The 16,191-nt window shown below is 34.2% G+C and overlaps 1 protein-coding gene across 2 annotated transcripts; it reads right to left on the bottom strand.

Moving 5' to 3' along the window:
* Positions 1-768: 768 nt before the first annotated feature.
* Positions 769-16,051, bottom strand: LOC129281185 (geranylgeranyl pyrophosphate synthase-like). 2 transcript variants are annotated; one of them, XM_064113334.1, is made up of 10 exons: positions 15,911-16,051; positions 9,180-9,276; positions 8,759-8,827; positions 8,367-8,452; positions 7,289-7,452; positions 6,355-6,456; positions 5,802-5,862; positions 4,727-4,973; positions 3,839-3,888; positions 769-2,614 (listed from the first exon to the last, which is right to left on the bottom strand). In XM_064113334.1, the coding sequence occupies exons 2-10, from the start codon at positions 9,246-9,248 to the stop codon at positions 2,521-2,523; spliced, it is 942 nt and encodes a 313-aa protein (XP_063969404.1). In that variant the 5' UTR covers positions 9,249-9,276; positions 15,911-16,051; the 3' UTR covers positions 769-2,520. The 2 variants fall into 2 exon arrangements, with proteins under 2 accessions (XP_063969404.1, XP_063969405.1); XM_064113335.1 differs by having other exon boundaries at positions 788-2,614; positions 9,180-9,273; positions 15,911-16,043.
* Positions 16,052-16,191: the final 140 nt, after the last annotated feature.

Here is a 16,191-nt window from a genome sequence, read left to right as displayed (position 1 = left end):
TTCATAATTATATGCCATCACGTGGTAGTTATAAACAAGTGGTGGGAACGACTTATAAGTGGTGGGAACGACTTATAAGTGGTGGGAACGACTTATAAGTGGTGGGAACGACTTATAAGTGGTGGTAACGACTTATAAGTGGTGGGAACGACTTATAAGTGGTGGGAACGACTTATAAGTGGTGGGAACGACTTATAAGTGGTGGGAACGACTTATAAGTGGTGGGAACGACTTATAAGTGGTGGTAACGACTTATAAGTGGTGGGAACGACTTATAAGTGGTGGGAACGACTTATAAGTGGTGGGAACGACTTATAAGTGGTGGGAACGACTTATAAGTGGTGGTAACGACTTATAAGTGGTGGGAACGACTTATAAGTGGTGGGAACGACTTATAAGTGGTGGGAACGACTTATAAGTGGTGGTAACGACTTATAAGTGGTGGAAAACGACTTATAAGTGGTGGTAACGACTTATAAGTGGTGGGAACGACTTATTAAAAAAAAATGTTCATGCATGTCCCCTCTCGGGCTCCGTAGTCCACAGATGGCGTCAGATGTTTTTGACCTCCACAAAACTGCCGGTTTGTCTCCCGGACGTTCATGAACCTACACAGACCTCCAAGAACTCTACGGGGATCTTTCCCCCTGATCTGGTCCTGGTTGGTCCGGCGTCTACATGTGACTGGGGCTTTAAATCACTTTGGCAAGAATATGTGTGATTGTGATTTGCATGCTTCATGTACGTAGCTATTGCCTTTCATATCAAACATCTTGACCTTGAAATTAAAAAATATCTACAAAGCAATTATAACCAAAAGAAATATACTGACAGCTCATTACGGAAGAAAATACATTTACACGGATCGACACATGCTGTTTACACCACCCTCCCCCCAGCCAACAACAATTACACAAAAAAACGAGGCTTTGCTATTCAGCACTAATATCCTGTAAAATCATGAACCAGTTTTACAAGTTGATTCCCTTGAGACTTTGAAAAAGCACCGATCTTATTACATGAGAGGCTTTAATGCATTGGTCATCTAGTTCCTTACTTCTAATCGTTAACATTCCATGCAGTCAATTAACATGACGAGAACAAAATGATCGTGTGGCAAGAGAAAAATCTACAGATCAGAAATCTTTGAGCTGTCATAAACACAAAGGCCATCTATAAACAGGGAAACATATTTTTCTAAATAGAACAGGACTACATAAAAATGGTGTTACATTTAGCTTTTTGACCACTCTTGAGGTATCACTTTGGTGAAAAACAATTGTAAATGGCAGAATTTCTGCACTACATGAATTGTGATCAAATGATTTGCAGCATGATTTTGATTTACTTAAGCTTTGCAAATCTAAAGATATTTTTAATTTATAGAACAACTGCAGCACACAAAGAGCAAATCTGTATAGCACAATATCTGCAGTAACTCAGTACATGCTAAGTGGATCAGCAAAAATATTGTAAAAACAGACTCTAAAATTTACCATTTCCAATGAATAAAAACACATTAGCTAGAAAATCCTATTGAAAAAAAAATGATGCACACATCTCAATGGGAGATATGAATTAATCTAACAGTAACTTCTCCACCCCCCCCCCCTCTGCCTTCACATACAAATTAACTTTATTGACCCTGATCCAAGGAAGCATTTTTTATACTGATATTAGTATTGGTCCCAAGAATCTCCAAACTTGTACTATAGACACATCCTGAAACAATGCTGTGCAGGAAAACATACAATGAACAAGTGCCTTTCAAGACACCAAATTAAAAACCCAGGCAGATGACTGAAGTCTGTGCGGTGTATCAATTTGCCCCTTTCCTTTAGCACGGCTACATGTGATGCCCAGTTAAACATATGTTCCTCAGATAGGATGTCAAATAGTGATCCTCAGTAGATGAATGTCCACCTTACACTACAACCAATTGCCCTTTCCAAGTTCTATAGTATAGTAAGGAAAGCTAAGGTGAGATTGTCTATCTTCACAACTAGGTCAGGTATACCTGAGGCAAAGGGTGGTTCACTTCTTGCCTGTTGCACTGGCAAAGATAGCTCAGTCGGTAGAGCAGGGGTTTCAGATTCCGGTGACGTAGGTTTGATTCCTACTTGGTGCGCTAGTGCCCTTTGGTAAAGCATTAATCCTCATTACCAGGTTCCTCGGAGAGGACTTTAAGCTGTCGTTCCTTCGGTTTTTTGCTTACAAGCATTCATACTTTCTTAGCCATAAGGTAAAAAAAAATCACCACCAATCACTGGGTGGCATCAAATACAATACAAATACAGTAGAACTGCTTTAAGTAGACCTTCCATAAGTCGAAGAATCGCCTCAGTAAAAGTATTCTTTTCACACCAGAATATGCAAATCATGTACTATTTAAATTATTATGTAAATGTACCTAAGTCAAACAGATTTCAGTGTTCCAAAGAGATTTGACATTGGTAGATTCACCTGTAATAACACACGACGGTCATAGATGGAAGTTCAGATGTTACAGGTGGACAAACGTCATTGATCCCTATGCCGTATGAGTTTACCAAGTTCTTCCAAGATGGATTCCAAGATGGGGTTTCCTCCTAGGTTTGTTATATGTTGATAAGCCCTGGGATGAAAAATAAGATGAAATAATGATAATAACAATATCCTGAACTTCGATATATACTGTATCTGATTTTGTTCACACAGCTAAAGAATACACGGAAGATAAATGAAAATAAAATTTGTGCAGACACTGACAGAAAAATAATTCATTTAATCTCCTAGGTAAATTAATTAAATACATGTTAGTATGTGGAATGAAATTTGGATTGTTTTTTAAGTCATTTATTTTCTCACATCTTTTAAGCACTCTAAAATATGATTTTGGGGAGAATTTTTCTTTCAGGGCTTCATATTACAACATATCACAGACACAGGTGACAAGTGGGACCTTGCAGCTCAGATTTTTAAAAATCATATCAATGTTAGCATATGCCTTTAACCCTAAAATGGCCGGGGGGGGGGTTGAATCAACCCCCCCCCCCCCTCAACATTTTCTGCGATCATTCCGCCGCGCGAATTTTTTTGACCGCGTCACTCGCAGAGTTTATACTTTTAAGTCTCGCACATCTTTTAAGACCAAATTTACGATGCCCGGGTATGCGGTTCCGAAATTACACAACATTTTGTAAGTGCATGTCAGACCAAAAATTGTTCCAAAACGTGATTTTGTGTACAAAGTCAATGCAAATTGAGTTTTCTCATCTTATTCATAAAGATATGATTATTTTTACTTTAAACAGCTGAAAGCAATTGATTTTAGCATAATTATGCTTCAAAAAGGTTGTGCAATAAAGCTGGTGAAAAAAACACAGAAAAACAAAAGGTTGAAAAACAAAGAAATACATAAGAAATTCATAAAACAATAAAATACATAAGAAATTAATTTCCAAACCAAAGTTTTTTTCAATTGCCATTGTTAAGAATGCTACAAAGAATATTTTTACAAAAAATTAGCATTCTAGGAGCTTTATTTAGTGAATTAGAGCAAAAAGTATGATTTATGCATAAATTAGCATAATTAATTCATATAAAATAAAATCTCATTATTTTGGAAAAATTTACCATACAGCCTTGTAGATTACATCGCACACTACCAGCGTGCAAATTTTTGCGGCGCTCGCGCGATCGACGGCCGAGATCTCAGGGGGGGGTTGAATCAACCCCCCCCCCCCCGGCCACAGAACAGCCAAAAAAGCCCGGCCTAGTTAGGGTTAATGGAAGGGAAACTATTCAAACGAAAGTACCATGATCTGTGAATCTATTACAGAAATATATGCATACTTACTGCTTTTCTAGATCAAAGAGCACTGTCCTTGTATATTCAAATGAACCAAACTGCATAGAAAAACAAAACAAAAATAAATACACATAAATTTTATAAAAAATAAAGTGTCTTAGAAATATCAAGCTCATACAAATAGAAATGTTCTTTTCCAAATTTTGGCTTGTAATTTCCTTGAAGGTCCCATATACAACACAGGGGGACATATGAAAGTGAGCTATCTGCTAAACTTATCGTTTATATGCTGACTGGTGTTACATCAAGCAAATAGTATATGCACTTATCATTCTTGGACATCAAAGTAGTGTGTTTGGAAAGACACATTTTCTCACTGCAATGACTAGATTCAGTGTAAATATGCCATGGTAATCGCCATGGTAATTTGATAACGCATTGATGCAGAGTTTATTGCCCAATGCAAATGCATTTGATGCAGGTTTTATGTGGGATGGCCACTCTGCAGAAGTACTGCAGCAATCTTTTAATAAATCCAGTATAAAGGCAGTAATTGTCCAGTTTGTCCCGATTTCAAAATGACACGCGTCTGTATGTCATGTGATATACATTTCCAAAAATTATTTGTGGGTTGGATATATCATCAGACACATCACTCCATATACCCCCCCCCCCCCACCCTAAAAGAAAAATATTCATATTCATTATTTTCCAATATAAATGAGAATTTGTGGAATTTATATCACATGATATATGAAGAGCTGCTTGCATATAACATCACAAATAAAAAAGTTTGAAATTCATAAAGTTATCTCTTTAAATTTTTAAAGCAATTTTTTTCATATCTACATTTATATACAAATTTTCTTGTATATTTTTCTGCTTTTATCAAAACCAACTTATCGTGAGACTGAACTTCGCCCTTCACCGACCTACCTTTTCTAGCAGGTCTACACAGTATCTCTTGACATCCATGTCTTCCGTCCTCTGTCTTAGGATACTCATAACCTGTGTGTTCTCGGGTCGACTGCGGATCCCATGGATCAAAGGGAAGGAGAACTTGCCCTCGGTGAGGTCCTCACAGTAACTCTTGTTCTCAGTGTACTGCCTGGAGCAGAGGTTGGCATAGTCATCTCGGATCTGGAAGTACAGGCCTAGGATGTCACTCAGGGGTTTGAAGTCACTGGAAAAGACAAAGAAATCAAACCGAAAAATATGACTTGTAAAGATGATAAAGCTTGGTGAACAAATGCTAAGCACTGCAAATAGGTTTGATCAGAAGATTTTCCACTGATGCAAGGTTTTCTTTTACTGGATTTGCTTTGATTTTCATGATTTTAAACTGTTATTTTTTAATTCAAAGATCAAAAGAGATGTGTTTTGCATGAAATTCTATGAATTCTGTTTTTATTCCCAATTTCCGTGATTTTGTTTCTGTACAGCAGAAAACTGTTTACCTTAATCTGTTACTTAGGTGGTTGAAGCCATCACAAAAAACAAAGATAATACTGGCAATAGATATAGGCCTACCTAAGGATTGACAGTCAAGCTATCTGGAATGTTGAGCCTTCATTCCTCATACCCTGTTTTCCAGTAGTTTTCTCTACATAATCTGACTTATAGTCTTTTTAGGACTTCATCCAGTTTTAAAACGAGATAATATTGGAACCCTTTTTTTGCCTAATAGTGTAACCTACTTCCTTTCTCTAATTCAACTCTTCAAGAACAAGAACCACAGGCTTGTCAGGATAAACTACATGGGTAACTGTAAATATCTTCTTTTTTTATAGAAAATATTGACTCTACTACAGTATAATTCAATACAAAAGAACAGACCATCATCTTCTATAAAGATAATGAGATAAAGAGATAGAAATATAGATATAAGGATGGATGGATGGAAGGAAGGATGGATGGATGGATAGATAGTTAGATAGATAGATATACAGACAGTGACACATATACTTATTGCAACATTGTACAGATGTTTGACAATATTTTCAAAACCTACCTTTTGTTTGTGCTGAAAAGTTGCATGAGCCTGACAGCTAAACCAAACAGACCTCCAGTTTCTGTTATAAGAGTAAATCAAAGTTTACATCATTATTACTATAAACACTGGAAATACTGACTGCTTTAAACATTTTTTCATAAACTTAGTTATCAACAATATTACTACTAACAATAAAATCATGAGCCAATTGCAGTGTCGGGGTGGATCAAAAGTTTCAATATTAGGAGGGCATTGATAACAATTTTGACAAGCCCCCCCCCCCCAAAAAAAAAAAAAAGACATCACTACAAAATTGCAAAGCAAAGCAAAAGATTGAGAAAATTTTTCTGCATAATTGTGGACTTATTTCTTAAAAAGGTGAGGGTACAAGTTACCAAAGGATTTTTTTTTTTTAATGGGTCGCACTTTGCAGGGTACTCAATGCTAAATGTCATTATTAACCTTACAAATGCACAGGCATTACAAGGAATAAGTATTACTGCAAGGTGCCTACATGTATACATTTGCTACACCTGGGTTGAGTGCAGCACAATGATGCTATGGTACTCACTCTTTATGACCATCTCTTTGTATTCTTCCTCTGTGGGGCATGTATAGGAGTCTCTCCAATAGATGTCCATACCCTGTCCTTGGTGCAATAAGACTAGCTGCTCTGAAACCACAAACAATAATAATAATAGTTATTTGACTTGTGACATTTTAACCTAAATACTTGTTTGTGTTCTACCTATAGCAAGTTACGAGTTACATATCCACCAAATTTTAGTGATTGATGTCATCTCATGATCTGAAACTTAAAAGTAGTGTGCTTATCTACTAGGCTACAGATTATGTAACCATTAACAGTACACTTGTCTTTCTGAGACATGTTAGGCAAGACATTGTGATATTGCATGGTTCAGCTTTGTTGTAAGACCTGCTACTTTCTTCATTCTTCTGTCCGACTCCTGAATTCCGGAAGGGTATGTATGCTTGGTTTACAAATGTACACTCCTTCTACAATGTCTTACATTAGGGTGCTTATAATAGTAATACCAGTCACGTAGTAGTCGTCATATATGCATTCCTTCCTCAAGGAAGTTATCAAAACCCATAATGTTCTTCGTTTAAACTGATTATACTTACCTTACCCTACTTTTAACTACCTATGGTTAAAATCACTATTTATTTTCCAGAGGGGCTTGCCAATACAAGCTTTGCATTTCAATAAGTCCCTCATTTTCATTTTCATATATCAACTATGACCTGTAATTTGAATTATTTCATAATCATTGTGTTTAAAATTACGACCTATTTATTTACCGATTATTTTTTTGTATGATGTTATCTGTAAGACTGTAACTGAAGTATCTATTATGACATTTAATCTGATTTGTATATTACGTATGTATAATATGTTTGTTGTGTTTATTATCTGAAAATGAAAATAAAAACAATACTTGAATTGAATTGAAAATGAGATAAAAAGTAAGATTTCAACCAACCTGTAAATATTTTCATTGCATCAGGATGATCAAACTGCATTACTTCCTTCAGCCCTAGGAAATACATATAGTTGGCCGAGTTGATAGTTTGTGCTATACCATAGATACTGTGTGCTACTGGAATGCCCCGTCTGAGCTTAGAACTGTCCTCTATATCATCAATTCTGTAAGAATAATTCATTACAAGTACATTCAACACAGTGTGTATAATAGAAATTTCACTATACATATTTTTATTGATAAAACAACCATCATATCATTATCATTATTCCATCACTGTATACATTAAACTTCTAACATAATCCTATAGACCTATTGTTGTTTGTATCATTATGTCATTATCTTTGTACATTAATAGTATTCAAATGTCATGTACTACTATAATTCTTACTTTTGTGTGATACACTCATAACACAAGAGGGGGTAATAGGATGAACCTAATTCTACAAATTCTACAAAATATTGAAGGAGAAAAAATGTGAAAATAACTCACTGCAGAAGTGAACATATACACAATCCATTGACAATAATTATGCAAAGGAAAACTAATCCCTGACCTACTGCTCGTCATCTGATTCAAAATGAAATATAGATACATACTTTGTGCTTCCCTTATTTCCCTTTTCACTTTTCTCTCTTTTAAATTCGAAGAATTTCACTCAATGTATTTATCATGTAAATCTTATGTTCATGTTTACTGGGATAATCTGTACAAGTCTTTTTTATCCAAAACTTTTTATGATCCCACCACATTTCCACTGTTAACTCTTTTGCAAAATTGTTTGTTATGATTTGTATATTTACATGTATGTTTTTAATGAGAATGTGGAAAAATAAATTCAATTCAATTCAATTTAAAAAATCATCATGGCGTCCATTTTATTCAGAGGGTTGATTGCTACACTGACCAAACTCCCTCTCAATTTATTCCTACCAAGTCAGACAATTTTTTTTTCAATCTCTTGGAATTGTAATAAAAACATTTATGTAAACCGCATGAAAAGTATTGCTATATTTACGAAGAACATGAAATAATTCAATTTACATGGAAAAATTCTTGAATATAGAAAATACTTACAATAAACTTGCATTATGCAGCATTTGAACTACTTCACTGATCTTTTTCACTTTATCTTCAGGAATGTCCATCCAGTAGTTAAATGCCTATAAATGAGAGAGAGAGACAAAAACTTTACAAAATCCTTGCTTATATATTAAAAGTCTATTCAAATTTTACCAGTATTATTTATCACCACCATCATCATATTTTTATTTACTAAAAAAAATCCAGATATTTTTTAATGGGCAAAATGAGGTAAAGAACAAACATAAAATCATGGACATGTTATCATGAAATTCTCAAAATTTAATTTTATGTAATGCAAAAGAGAAAACTTTGAAAATTTTGCACTGTGGCATTCATGTAATTATGTTTGTCAACAAAATGAGGAGAAAAAAAATAATTCTTACGCGTGAGAGTTTAGTCCTGACTTGCTTTCCTGGAACCTGTAAAATGTAGTTGTATGGCTCCATCAATATCTGAAAGTGACAAATGAATAAGAAAATATTAGAAAATTGATACAAACAAAGAAATCCATTGAAAGGGATAGATTAAGATTACACTATATTTTAAAAGTTTATTTTTCTCATATCAAAACGAATGTGTGTAGTAGTGCATGCCAATACAGTACGGAACATTTCATATAATTTCTAAATTTTGAATGGTTAAATGTAAATATGCATGAATCAACAAATTTAGCTCTATGCTCTCAACAATACTGAATTCTTGAATTGACATGTTTACTTATTTCATTCAATAAAGTTGGGGGGGGGGGATAGAATGCACAATATAAATCGTTGAATAATTTTCAAAAACTATAATTGAAAATACCATTTCCTGTTTTTTCTCTCTGTGCTGTGCTGATTGGTTCTCATCTTCAGGGTGACTGCTTTCTGCCATTTTTAGTTGGTACAGAGAGTCAATGCTTCTGAAATGAATAGACAAAGGATAGACAAATATCGCGAATAAATTTTGAATGTTTCCTGTTTACATAGCAATCATCATCTTCTGATAAACGATAGAGATTAAATAATGTAAATAACAAATGGATACTAATTACTTTTCTAACCTTTCATTTATTTTCATTTTTATTCAAATCTCACTTCTCCATGCTCTTCATGCCTAGGGTCTATTTTTTTCTGGTGTCGCATCACGTTTTGCTCTACAGTTTTGAAGACTGCAACATAAAAAGTCTTTTGTGTAGCTCAGGCTTTTACATAGAACTGTACAGAACCTAATTGAGAGCTTTTCTTGTATGACCAAAAATGCTAATCAAATTTGGGAAGCAAGATTGTTCTTAGACCAAAAGCTTTGGTCTCTGTTATATTGGTTGTTCCGCTGAACTCTGTTGGCTCCACTCACCAATTAAAGAGACCGAAGTTCTAACTCGATCTGTACAGGGACTCAATGGTCATATGTTTATGTATTAAGGATAAACCAGGGAAGTGGGAGTTGCACGACAGCCAAAGTACATTAAGTCACTCTTTTTTCCTTTTAAGTTTATTTTTTCCTGTTTTGGTGCATTTCAGGCCAAAATGGAATAATAATCCTTATTTTGGTCCAGTTCTTTTTATATATTTTTATGAAATAATCGATGTGCCCCGTCAGGTTTTTTTGCATTGTTAAAGGACAAGTCCACCCCAACAAAAAGTGGATTTGAATAAAAAGAGAAAAATCCAACATGCACAACACAGAAAATTTCATCAAAATCGGATGTAAAATAAGAAAGTTATGACATTCTTAAGTTTCGCTTAATTTCACAAAATAGTTATATTCACATCCTGGTCAGTATGCAAATGAGGGAACTGATGACATCACTCACTCACTATTTCTTTTGTATTTTATTATGTGAAATATTCTAATTTTTTCCTCATTGTCATGTGAAACCAACGTTCTCGCCAGTGTAGAACACACGCGTCGCATGCGACACACGTAAATTCCACAAGCTCTATATGCGTCACGTGCAAAACGCGAGCGACACAGGCAAAAAAATAAATAAATTTAAAAAAAAAAAAAAAATTTAAAAAAAAAAAAAAAATCATAAAAAGTGGGGAAAAGTCATCGGAAATAATTGTTGCATCATTCATCATCAATCCTCAAAAGTAAAGGATGTTTCAGAATCATTTCGGCAACAGACAAACTACGATGTTATTATTGATGACCGGAAAATATCCATGCGTACAAACTGGCGCATTTCCACTTCCAGCCGGCCGGCGAGCCAGCCAGCCAAGCCTGAGCAGCTACACTAGCGTTGCCAGCGCGCCTAGCTGAGCCGGACATGCATGCTACAATGTATGTTAGAACTGAATTGTCCGCGGTGCGACCTGGGTCCGACGTAGCCTTTCATTTTTACATGATACCGTTTTCCGATAGTTTTCAAGAAATTTTTATCATAAAATGAATTGTTCCTCATAATTTTCCCGCTAATTACTTTCTAAGTAATATTCTTAACGTTCATTCTCAATTTCTCATGTCATCTGCTGTCATGTCACAAGTTACTCACAATAAGTGTTGGCTAGCTTGCTGGAAATGGGGCTTAGGGCGACACGTGTGTGCATGATTTTGTCAAAGGAGAAAAACGAGATCCCGGGCGCGGGAGCGAGATGTAAAGTTAAAGTTATTTGTTTGACGGCTAATTGCTTGTTTTTAACGTTTATTTTTCATTCTTTCATCTAAAACAGACTATAATTTCTTGTATTGTTTTTTACATGTGTGTACAGTTTCTTCTATTGATTAATAATCTAGTGGCGGGGGGGGGGGGGTTGGCATGAGACCGCATGATCGACACATCGATTAGAAATATCTAAAAATATATTTTTAGGTATTTCTAATCGATATGTCATGCCAATGTGTATTTGGAAAATCTCTTTTTCATGTTGATATTTGACACTGGAAAAAATCAATATGTTGAATTTATTGTAGAAGTTTTTATTCTTAATGCATATTATAATCATCATCAATGTTATTTATAATTATGTATTGGAAGATGTCTGACATTGTGTTTTATTGTAACACTAAAGGGGAAAAAATGGTGTTAAATTTATGAGTTGTCAAGGTATTTATCAATTTGTAAAGACATCAAACTTCTATTTCTTATATGTATTTTATTTTGTATATGAACTGAAGTTGTCAAATAAAAACTACCATACAAAAAAAAATCCCCCGCCCCTAGATCCTGCATCGTACAGATCAGAAATATCCCTAAGACTTTGCAACATCTTTCTAAAGGGAATTTTGATTGCAAAATGATGAAAATGGTCAAAAACACTTTTTCGAAGTCTCAATTTTCTTTAAAAAATAAACATGGTAGAAATAAACGATAAGTGATTTTGCAATTTCCAAATTTTCCCAACTGAAAACACGTTCATGATACGTAGGTTTCATTTCCAAGTGACCGATCATTAAAGGGGGAGTTCACCCTGACAAAAAGTTTATTGTACAGATAGGAGAAAAAAAAAGATAAATATTGGTGAAAGTTTGAGGAAAATCCATCAAAGATTTAAAAAGTTATTAGAATATGTATTATTATTTTTTATTTGTAAAGTCGCTGATTAAAAAAGAAATCAATGAAATGTCCATCACCACCCAAGGCAATTGCTCGCGTGGCTCATGTTTTAAAATCACCTCAGTGGCTGCCCAAATGAGTCCCAAGAGAAACGATTTTTATCTCATGTTTACCTGATTTAATGGTTCAGCAAATCTCGACAGATTATCTCAATATGTTGTCGAGTGTCTTGATGACAGACTTGGCCCAGCTTGGTCATCCAAGGTATTACGTAATGTACCTTATAAATGTCGAAGGAGGTATCACTTGCTTTGGCTGTGAGCTTCATTTTGGTTTTCGAAGAATTATTTTATATCATAAATCATGTCGTTATCACATCAAAACTCTTTACAAATATATTATGAATCATCAACAATTTTATTAAAGACTATCATTTATATCCCGGTTTATACCTCCCTATCAAGCCGAGACGCTTCACAATCCAAGTGATCTGTTTAGTGATATGTTTGTGAATTCTGTTCTATTTTATTTACATTTCCGCTGTTGTCAGAATAAATGTGTCATTTATATTTCTTAGAGAGTTCATATATAGCGAAAGGTATATAAATTTATTTCAACTCGTTAGGACCTCAAAAACAATTTTAAAACATTCCCAGGTCGATCATTCATTAATCTGAGATGTTTGTGACTTCTATTTTGTCTTATTTTCTTTTCCGCCGTTGTAAGAAATTTAAGAATAATGCGTGATTTATATTTCTTCTCGGAGAGCAGGAGTCCGTAACGAAAGGTATATTAAAAAATATTTGAACTCATTAACACTTCAAAACAATGTTAAAATGTCCTGATATATCGTTCATTAATCTGAGATGTTTGTGACTTCTATTCTGTTTTATAATCCTTCCCGCCGTTGTCAAAATAGTGCATCGTTAATATTTCTTAGAGAGGTCATAGCGAAAGGTATATAAATATATTTCATTTCGTTAGGACCTCAAAAACAATTAAAAAACATTCCCAAATCGATCGGTCATTAATCTGAGATGTTTATGATTTCTATTTTGTCTTATTTTCTTTTCCGCCGTTGTAAGAAATTTAAGAATAATGCGTGATTTATATTTCTTCTCGGAGAAAAGGAGTCCGTAACGAAAGGTATATTAAAAAATATTTGAACTCATTAACACTTCAAAACAATTTTAAAATGTCCTGATATATCGTTCATTAATCTGACTTCTATTCTGTTTTATAATCCTTTCCACCGTTGTCAGAATAGTGCATTTCTTAGAGAGGTCATAGCGAAAGGTATATAAATATATTTCATTTCGTTAGGACCTCAAAAACAATTAAAAAACATTCCCAAATCGATCGGTCATTAATCTGAGATGTTTATGACTTCTATTTTGTTTTATTTTCTTTTCCACCGTTGTAAGAAATTTAAGAATAATGCGTGATTTATATTTCTTCTCGGAGAGCGGGAGTCCGTAACGAAAGGTATATTAAAAATATTTGAACTCATTAACACTTCAAAACAATGTTAAAATGTCCTGATATATCGTTCATTAATCTGACTTCTATTCTGTTTTATAATCCTTTCCACCGTTGTCAGAATAGTGCATTTCGTAGAGAGGTCATAGCGAAAGGTATATAAATTTATTTCAACTCGTTAGGACCTCAAAAACAATTAAAAAACATTGCCAAGTCGATCGGTCATTAATCTGAGATGTTTATGACTTCTATTTTGTTTTATTTTCTTTTCCGCCGTTGTATAAGAAATTTAAGAATAATGCGTGATTTATATTTCTTCTCGGAGAGCGGGAGTCCGTAACGAAAGGTATATTAAAAATATTTGAACTCATTAACACCTCAAAACAATGTTAAAATGTCCTGATATATCGTTCATTAATCTGAGATGTTTGTGACTTCTATTCTGTTTGATAATCCTTCCCGCCGTTGTCAAAATAGTGCATCATTAATATTTCTTAGAGAGGTCATAGCGAAAGGTATATAAATATATTTCATTTCGTTAGGACCTCAAAAACAATTAAAAAACATTCCCAAATCGATCGGTCATTAATCTGAGATGTTTATGATTTCTATTTTGTCTTATTTTCTTTTCCGCCGTTGTAAGAAATTTAAGAATAATGCGTGATTTATATTTCTTCTCGGAGAAAAGGAGTCCGTAACGAAAGGTATATTAAAAAATATTTGAACTCATTAACACTTCAAAACAATGTTAAAATGTCCTGATATATCGTTCATTAATCTGACTTCTATTCTGTTTTATAATCCTTTCCACCGTTGTCAGAATAGTGCATTTCGTAGAGAGGTCATAGCGAAAGGTATATAAATTTATTTCAACTCGTTAGGACCTCAAAAACAATTAAAAAACATTGCCAAGTCGATCGGTCATTAATCTGAGATGTTTATGACTTCTATTTTGTTTTATTTTCTTTTCCGCCGTTGTATAAGAAATTTAAGAATAATGCGTGATTTATATTTCTTCTCGGAGAGCGGGAGTCCGTAACGAAAGGTATATTAAAAATATTTGAACTCATTAACACCTCAAAACAATGTTAAAATGTCCTGATATATCGTTCATTAATCTGAGATGTTTGTGACTTCTATTCTGTTTGATAATCCTTCCCGCCGTTGTCAAAATAGTGCATCATTAATATTTCTTAGAGAGGTCATAGCGAAAGGTATATAAATATATTTCATTTCGTTAGGACCTCAAAAATAATTTTAAAACATTCCCAAATCGATCGCTCATTAATCTGAGATGTTTGTGACTTCTATTTTGTTTTATTTTCTTTTCCGCCGTTGTAAGAAATTTACGAATAATGCCTGATATATATTTCTTCTCGGAGAACGGGAGTCCATAACGAAAGGCATATGAAATATATTTTAACTCATTAACACCTCAAAACAGTTTAAAACATATCCAGAAAAAAAAATAGACCCCTAAATTCTGAGATAAATAACAACTTAACATTCCAATATTTTCGCCGATATCAGTTTTAGGTTGGTGTCCGCCGCCGATTAAAACAGCATTACATCATCTATTGAACTTCGCGGTTCGGCAATGAAACTTGACTTTGGATCGGATCAAAGCGCAGCGCATGTGAAAATCAAAACATCACGTGCAAATTTGGCCACCGCCGATTCGGCGGGTTTCCGACACGCGTAAGAAAAATTTTGCCCTGAACATGTGGAATTACAATTGTTTAACATTTTATGTTTCAGTCAAATAGGTCTTTATTGTCAAAATTGAATTATTGTATCATTCAAACAACAAAAAACAAAAGAAATAGTGAGTGGTGGACATCATCGATTCTCTCATTTGCATGTGACTAAATTGTGCATATAAAATATTTTGTGAAAAATAAGCAAAACTTTAAAATGTCATAATTTTCTTAGTTTACATGATGAAATTGTCAGCAATATGCTTGTCTGATTTTTCTCTTTTGATTCAAATCAACATTTTTCTGAGGTGGACTTGAGCTTTAACCCCCTAATGGCGGCTGCACGTTCGCGAGCCGTCTGTGCACGAGGAGAAATTTTAAAAAATGTTTAAAAACTCCACGAAACAGACGGCTGCCAGCTGTCTAGATTATTTTCTGCTCTGCTCTCCTATTCTTTTCCTTTCTTGTTTATATCTTCTTCTTTTTTGGGGGTGGGCATGATATTTCTTTACTTAGAATAAAAAAGTCAGAAATCAAGACTTTGTCAAAGGACAAAGAAGTTAATCTTCTCATCATCTCATCTAAAAAAAATCTTATGAAAAATGTAAAAAGCTTACTCACAATTAAAGAATAATTGTAGGCATGTGTACCGGCAAGACTTGTGCCATGGATATACCCCCAAAATACAATCATTCACACACCCACGCGCCACGCGAATTACACTAACTTTAAATTAATAAACAGTTGAGTAATTACCGGTACAGCAATGCCAATGTATGGGACTGATTTGAACAGATCTGAGATTGAACAGACTTGTCTTGTCAATAACTAGAAATGTCCAGTGCCGATAAATTAGTATTACAAATAAATCGAATGCTTACCAATTTTACAATATGAATAGCACAAGATAACGTCACAAATAAGGAGGTCTTTTCTCCTAAAGCATGTAAAGGCTGTAAAATATCAGTATCTGCAGCACACAACCCCACACAAATGGGTGCTCTACTAGTTGTGGGATGAATGGACTTTTCAGTAGGGCCTACCGGTATTTAACTCCTATCAAAATAGAAAACAGAATTAAGATTATCACAATGAATAATCATATATTTGTAAACATATATTTAAATAAAATCTTAAGTTATTCAATTAATATTTAAATATC

Source organism: Lytechinus pictus, chromosome 18, assembly GCF_037042905.1.
Source record: "Lytechinus pictus isolate F3 Inbred chromosome 18, Lp3.0, whole genome shotgun sequence".
Classification (NCBI taxonomy): domain Eukaryota; kingdom Metazoa; phylum Echinodermata; class Echinoidea; order Temnopleuroida; family Toxopneustidae; genus Lytechinus; species Lytechinus pictus.
Note: the sequence above shows the minus strand (reverse complement) of the source record. Positions and strands in the feature narration are given on the sequence as shown.